This window comes from Sarcophilus harrisii, chromosome 5 (assembly GCF_902635505.1).
Source record: "Sarcophilus harrisii chromosome 5, mSarHar1.11, whole genome shotgun sequence".
Taxonomy (NCBI): Eukaryota; Metazoa; Chordata; class Mammalia; order Dasyuromorphia; family Dasyuridae; genus Sarcophilus; species Sarcophilus harrisii.
Window position 1 is genome coordinate 282,386,285 of NC_045430.1, and position 8,213 is coordinate 282,394,497.

The 8,213-nt window shown below is 38.8% G+C and overlaps 1 protein-coding gene across 5 annotated transcripts in view; it reads left to right on the forward strand.

Annotated features, from left to right (window-relative positions):
* DGKB (diacylglycerol kinase beta) overlaps positions 1-6,288 on the forward strand; it is a 687,380-nt gene extending 681,092 nt beyond the window's left edge. For all 5 annotated transcript variants that reach the window (XM_031940700.1, XM_031940702.1, XM_031940701.1 and 2 more), the window contains one exon: positions 4,192-6,288. In XM_031940700.1, coding sequence (XP_031796560.1) covers positions 4,192-4,299 — 108 coding nt within the window. In that variant the 3' untranslated portion in view covers positions 4,300-6,288. The remainder of the gene's footprint in view (positions 1-4,191) is intronic.
* The last annotated feature ends 1,925 nt before the right edge of the window (positions 6,289-8,213 follow it).

An 8,213-nucleotide genomic window follows, 5' to 3' on the forward strand; every position in this document is an offset into this window, starting at 1 on the left:
TAAGAACAGAACAGTAAAGATGAAAAGTGTCACATATTTTAAAAAATGCCAAATTCCCAAAGTTGTTATACAAAAAGAAGAAATGACAGATTTTGAAATATATCAAAAGCCAGGAAATGTAGGCTTCGATTCCAAAAGTCAGTGCAAAGTATTTAGCCAGATACATAGTGAGTACTACATTTATTATTATTATTATTATTATTATTATTATGTTCTAATTGCTTTAAAAATATCAAATAAGGAGCACAGTTTTATTTTCTAAAAGCTCAGTGTTTAGAGTGCTGGGGCTGGAGTCAAGAAGACCTGAGTTCAAATTTGGCCTCAGATACTAGCAACATGACTCTAGGCAAGTTTTCCTTGATTACCGAAGAAGGAAATAGCAAACCACTCTAGTATCTTTGTCAAGAAAACCTCATGGACAGTATTTTCATGTGATCCATGGGATCACAAAAAATTGTACACAATTGAACTATTGAACAATCAATAACACATATCTACAGATTGAAGGAAATGAGTCAATGGAGAAGAAAAGATAGAAAATGTTTGATATGAATGAAAAAAAAAAATGATGGAGCTGGCTCCTAGAGGAATCATGTGGAGAATATGCTCAAAGGCACAGGTGTAAAGTGAAGTCAAAAACTGATGTTGAGTTTCTATTTCCTCCAGAGGAATTGTAAAGCATTATTAGAGATTTGGAACTCACCAAAATTAGAGATTTGGAATACCAAAAGGATGTTTCAAAGTAATGGTATAATCATATCCAGCACAAAGAAAAATGGACATACATGGCAAAATAATAATAATAATAAATAAATAAATAAAAAGAATGGGAGACCTACATATGACCATCACTTACCATGTAGTGAATGCAGGAAGGAGAAATTAACTCTTAAAAATCCCTTTCTTGCCTGTACTCTAAAACTGGCTGCAGGCTTCACTCCATGTGGCCATGATCAGCAGTCCTTGATCACCAATTCCCAGAATTCTGTGTGGTTAATAGCACAATTCATCTAGGAAGAAGTCACGAGTAATCTCCTGGACAATGCTAATCATCTTTTGAGAGTGAAATCTAGGTACATGCTGCTGGCTGTCCTTCAGCTTTTTCATATTAAGAGTGAGGGTTTTTAAGACAGGCAGACTTTCCTTTGGAGCTGTGTTGGAAATGTCAAGTTGAGAGACACTGGTCCTACTCTCAGTTCTGCTACTGCTGTGTGGTCATGCGCCTGCCCTGTCCCATCTCCGAGACTCTATTTGTACAGTACCAAAATGAGATAATAGAATAAGAGTAATCTCTATATCTCTTTCCACCTATCAAATATTGAAACCTGTACTTCTTTTCATGACTCTCAAAGAGTATTTTTGAAATATCTATTCATTCCATTTGTTAAATATGTTTAGTATAAAGTCTAACACACAGTAGGCTTTTAAGAAATGCTAGTTGACTCTTTGACACCCAGACATCCAACTTATTATATAAAGACATATATGTGTAATTTATATATATGTGAGGGGTGTATTTGTGTATGTATGTATATGTGCATACATTTTGTGTATATATACACAAAATACATATACACACACATATGAAGAGAGAGAAAAAAAACTATTCTAAATTTAGATGGGCTGCTTCAGGAGGGGGAGAGTTCTCCTTCGTTAGAGATCTTCAACTAGGGGCTTGGGTATGTGTCTTGGAGAAACATTATTTTTCTGATTAGACTGTCCTTGAGCACCCTTCCCACTCCATTGAATTCAATCTACTATCACAGGGAATATATAATACCAGTCTGGACTGTACTGGACCCAACTAAAGACCCAAAGGCAAAAATAAAATAGCGCTTCTCCTCAATGAGTTTACATTCTACTAAGGGAAGGTTTATGGAATTCGCAAAGCACTTTTTAAGTTATTTACAAACCTAGACCATTGACCTAGTAGTTTCTAAAAGAGACACAGAAAGCCCTTCCCTTTTTCATCACCTGAAGAAAAACCATAGAATAGTTTTCCTTGAGGGCAGGTATGTAATTTTTTTTTAGTATATAACTTTGTATCCCCAGTATCTGGCACAGTGACTTGCACACAGTAGGCATTTAGCAAAAGATGCAGAGTTGGATTAGAAGAAATCATTCTCCTAATCACCAAACACAGCAGTTCTCCTATGTCTCTATCAATAAATCAATTGATACACAAATATTCATTTTTCATAATAGCTTTTTATTTTTCCAAAGAGAGTTTTCAATATTTCATCTTTGAAAAACCTTGTGCTCCATATTTTTTTTCCCTCCCTCCTCCCCTTCCCCATCCCCTAGACAGCAAGCAATTCAATATAAATTAAATATGTGCAAATTTTCCTTAGGTACCTAACATACATCAGCTACTTTCCTGGGTACTAGAGATAAAAAGATAACAACCAAACACAGTTCTTGACCCCTAGCACCTTCCATTCTTTTTGTCACCAGGTGATGCAGATAAGGACATATGGTATCTGTATTTAATAGAATGAAAATATCATCTTGGGAAATAATGAGTACACATATTCAGTGCTTAATAAATGTTTATTGGCTGTGTAAAAGGACATCATAACTAAATAAAAATGTTTGATAAGACACCTGTTTGCAGTGATCTGGGACCCTTTTGTGAGCCCCTCTCACATATCTTTCCCATGCCTTAATGGAGGAGAAAAGAGGTGGAAGGATCTTATTTTGCAAGTTGGCTTACCCAACAATATGTTTTGGGATAATCTAAGACTCAGATCATTAGGGACAGGAAATACTAGCTTGGACCAATTTTTTTTCTTTCAACTAGGGGAGAAGCCCCTTGATTATTTTTAAATGATCTTAGATTTCTTTAGAGCTCCCCAAAGTTACCCTTCTTTTAAGATGTTTCCTACAGTCACAGTCCTACCCCCCCTCCCAGTCCAGGCCCCGTGCCGATTTTAATGATCCCATCCATGTGACACACATCTTTTTGTTTCATTGCTATTAGTGAATGACAAGTGAAGGAGATTCATTTTCACTTGGAAATGTCAGCTATGCACTTTAAGAGATATATTTTTTGCCGTTTTTAATGAGACGGTGTTTCTTTTTGAAAGAAATACTCATTTCTGATGTGGGGAGTGTGCAGGTGACAACTGATATTTAATAAGGGATGGCTCTTGTATCAGGCGCAGCTCGCTAAAGAAAATGTCTCCGATTGCTTTTGAAAAACTCTTGGCGTCACTAGCCCAAAGGCAAGACGTGACCTTTTTATTACATAATGAGAATCATTTATTATCTTACAATGTATCTTAAAGCCACAGACAAAATGCCACTCTGATAATTGCTTTCAATTAGCTGTGAGCATAGCCGAGATTCATAAAATGTCTTCTCTAATTTAGGCTGGAATTAGAGAAAATTGCCTACATAATCTACTCGGAGGTTGTCTCATCTAAGGTGATTCGTGGTTCTATATCAAAGAAAGGGAAGCAGGGAGCTTTAAAACCATCTTCTGGAGGGTTGGGAAACAGGATTTTCAATATTTGACTCTATTCTATTACCGATTAATTAACAAATTAGAAAGCTAGTTCATCATTTTTGACCTTTTCTCCACGTTTGCTTTTGACTCTGTCTTCCAATGATTGTTTTGAAAATGAAGCAAGGTAAACCAAGAGGTTCCTCTTGAAACTTGAGCTTAGGATCATTAAAAAAAAAAAAAAAAAAGACCAGAGAGGATCCGAGGGACAGCTGAATACCCAATAGGCTGTCAGTGCTCTTCCAGGCTTCTGTGACATTAGAGCATCCCCTTCTGCCTGGGCATTTGGCTCAGTCGTGTTTCTATGAGATGCCAAACGGCCAAGTCAGAAGCAACCCACCATCAGAGCTGCCCGGCGTTGCCCTGAGCTCTGCTGTATGTGGTTACAGAAAGCATAATGTTTAAAATATGAACTCGATTAATTTTATGGTTTTTTAAAGTATCCTGTGTAATAAAATGTGTTTTAATGCATTCTCAAATCTTTTCTTTAAAAAAGGTCAGGGCAGTGGGGAGAGTGATGGGGTGGGGGGAAGTTTATGTAATAACAGCGGCTCCAGAGCTGCTGCTATTTGTGGCCATTCAGCCACTCATGAAATATTTGTAACCTTAGCAGAGAATTTCAGACAAAGATGATTGAATCTAGCACTGACTCTGTCTTTATGTGTGTTTATCTGCATTTTCCTCAGATCAAAATTACCCACAAGAACCAAGCCCCGATGCTTATGGGACCCCCACCCAAAACGGGGTTCTTCTGCTCTATCGTCCGGAGGACACGGAACCGCAGCAAGGAGTGAGCCCAGCTGCCCGGGCCTTCGCCACCCAATGGCGGTCCCGCGGGCTCGTGAACATTCACTCTCGAAAGCTTCGACCCGTTTTGTCGTCTGTATACGCTGCCAGCTCTTGGAATTGGTTCTGCAGTGTCTGTGCCTGAGCTAATGTACAATTCTGCTATTAGAACATTTCTTGTCCCAGTTTTAGAGGCATTTTGCATGAAGAAAGCAGATGTTTCCATAAAGTGATATTGCATATATCTGTGGCATGCATTCCCATGGATTTTTATGTCTCTCTCCACGTTCGCTCCCACCCTAACCCTGCCCCCCTTCTGCAGCCCCTGCTTACTAACTTGTGGGAGTCGCCTGTTGTGAAACATGAAAAGGGAACTACCCAAAGAAATCAGTCCTCTCAGTATGACCCCCCCTCTATTATCAAGCCCAGATCAGTGAGACCAGGGTGAGGATGGCACCCTCGGGCTGACTAGAGGCTTAAGTGAGATGATGGATGCAAAGCGCTTTGTAGACCTTTAAACACACTAGTTAAATGTGAGCTATAATGATTATTATTATGGTTAATTATTATTATTGTCTTTTTGGGAACCAAATATCCGATCAATGGTCTTTGACCTTGACTTCTAAGGGGCCTTTAAAATCCCAGGTTTCATTAAACGGTTATCTGTCCTGTCTCACTGCTTGTCCTGTGCTTTCAATCTTCTTCTAAACTCAACTGTGTAGTGTGTGATTGAAAAGAGGGAAATGGATTGTCTAGTAAATCTAGCAGAAGGCAGATACTTCTGGGGAGATGGAAAGCCAAGTTCTTTCTTCCAGAAAGAAAGGAAAGCATTTGATTCAGAACTAAATTTGATGACTGAGAAGAACCCTAAACCTCCCTGCCTCTGAACCCCTGTGAGAGCACCTCATATCACTTATGTAACCAAGAACCAAGTGGACTTTGTAAACCATGTGCCTAATCAACTGCATTTCCCACCAAAGATTTAGTAAGAGAGGCCTGAGAGAAATGGGTTAATGCATAATTAATCAGGCGCTGGGGAGCCAATCCACTCCGGGAAAGTTACAATTCTTTGAATTGCTTTAGTGATGGCTTAAATAACACTAGAAGAGGATAACCTGGCTATTAATTATAATTAAAATGCTTTCTTTTGATAGACAGAGCTCCAGAATCTATAGTCCCGGTTGCAGAAGGGCCTTCTTGGCTTCCTTGTTATTCTTAAATGGATGGATGTCTATTTCGGTTAAGTGCATCTGAGAAAGGAACCCAGAAGTGGTCTCAAGCCTTTTTTTAGTTGGGACTTTTGCTTGTTTCCAATATTAAGGTGATGAGAGCATGGATCATGCATGTCCTTGGTTCTTGCCTCTGGGAGATTTCTTAGAAACATTTAGACCTGATGCTACAGAGCTTTGCATAGCCTATCTATCCCCTGTGGTGACCTGCGGTGTGTCCTAGGACAGTACCCATCCCTAGCTGGTAGAAACTTAAGGGCACAATGGAATGCTTCCCCAAACAGCTAAGGTATTGCTTCATGTTGACCGCCATTTCATCCAAGACTGTTTTGTGTCTTCAAACAAGCTACAAGGAGAAAATGTTTGAAACGCATGATGAGCTCTCTCTCTCTTTCTCTCTCTCTCTCTCTCTCTCTCTCTCTCTCTCTCTCTTCTCTCTCTCTGCATTTAAGTGCTAATGATTTATCAGTGCTATTTTGTATTGATTCAATTCATCGTTGAATAACAAAGAGCATTTAGTCATTTGGTTGAACTCAGTCATCGTGTGCATGGATTTATGGATTCCCAATGACATTGCTTTCATCTCTGTGCTTTGGTTGGAAGCCTAACTCAGCTGAGTGCTACTAGACCCTGGACCTAAGCCACACCCATCTCTTAGGCTGATATTTTGGAAAAGATCCTGTACCCAAGTCCCTTCTCTCAGTATCCTCGAAGCCTCCAAGTCTAATAACAATAAACAAAATGTCTTCATGGGTTCTTGAAAGAGAATGTTGTTTTGTTGTTTTTTTTTCTCCACTGTGTGTGTGTGTGTATAATATATATTTTAAATATATATGTGTATATATATAATATATATGTATATATATATATATATATATATAGAGAGAGAGAGAGAGAGAGAGAGAGAAAGAGAGAGAGAGAGAGAAAGATGGACAGATAGAGAGGCAGACATAGTCCAACACTCCCAAGACCATCATCCTTATAAGTGCTCCTTAGCAGGGCCCCCCAAAATAACTTAGATTAGGAGTTAGCACAGCTATCCAGCTAAAAAGATTTCTCATAAACAGAAAAGAACAAAGTCCTTGTCAGCCTGAGGGTTCCTGATGTGGAAACCGAGCTTACAAAATGATGGTTTCAGGGAATAAATATTTTCACATGAATTGACGAAATGATGTACCATGGGCTGAAGGCCTTTGGTGTCGGGCCATATTTTGAAATTACAACCTTTGCGTTCCCTACAGTATGTGATTATCTCTTCATTACTTTTTACAGAACTCTCTTTTAAATGCCACAAGGATTGGTGAATCATTCTTAATGATGGGTCCAAGGAAAACACTCAGTGGACAACATTAAGGACACTAAACAACATGCAGACAAGGCCTCTATAATGGATATTAATGGCCATAACTAAGGGGCTGAAGCTTTCCTCTAACATGTTGATGGAGCCCCAATTTGTGCTCATCACAACCCCACACTCGATGACTCACTGTTAGTCACCCTACTAATAGTGATCATTTGAAAGTGGGAATCCATTTTGACTTTACAAAAAACTAGAGGTATGTGTGCTCTCTAATCCCTTTCCTTCTGGGGTTGGAAGAAGAATTTTCTTTTCCTTTTTAAAATCTACTTTGTTGGTTTTGAAAGCAAGAAAGGTATTTCTTCCCATGGCTCCTATGTAATGCTAATGAGATGTAATCCTAATCTGAGGAAAGGGCCATTAAACATTTCAGGGGGTCAGTATTTGTTTATGGGACAGACTATGCACCTCCTGAAGTTTCTGAGTTTCTTTGAAATGTCATGGCTGTAGTCAGAGAAAGGTCAAGGGGGAAAGCCAATTTCTGGCCAGTGGTTTCCATTCCATCATCCAATAAACATTAATTAACCACATTTGATATGCCATGAATTCTGCTAAACTCTGAAGATATAATTAATTTTAGAAAAGACAATCCTTACCTTTAATAAGTTTACATTCTAAGGGAGGAGACAACATACAAAAGGATAAAGGAAGGAGTGGTGGCAAGGACACCAGGGGTATCCACCACAGTATGGAAATCAGGCAGGGCAGCAAATGCAAGGTGGAGGGATCTGAGTTCAGTTTCAGCTTTATATAAAATAAGGCATTGGGAGGAATTTGGTTCCCTTTTCTCCAATCAAAAGGTAAAGGATTTGGCAGGAGTCAATCAAGCCTTCAGGTAGCAACATGGTGGTGAGTTTGAAGTGATGAGCTTCCTTTGAGAGGGGCATTTTATTCCATGGAATTGAAACCAGTCAGGGCAGCAAGTAGAAAAAAATTCCAAGCAAGAAGCAGAAAAGAAAGGCCGTTCTCATTTCATCACCACTGTTTCTATGTGTTGACAATGCATGGGAGAGTTCTAAAATGACAGTGATTTGCTATGTATTTACCTTTGAAAAATAATTTTCCAAAAAAGCATGCTGGGTCTCTACTAGGATGCCTTTGGCCTCCTGGTGAAGTCGATGGACCCCTTTCTAGAATAATATCTTAAAATGCATCAAATAAAATACAGAAGATTACATAGTACACAAGATGTTTAAACTATGTAAATTATTTTGAATATTGTGTTCTGAATATTAAATATTATATATTTATGAAAATATGAAAACAAATTAATGGACCTCAGGTTAAGAAGCACTGGATGCTGGAAGAGCTGCTCAATTCTGTGGTGGGGTGGTTG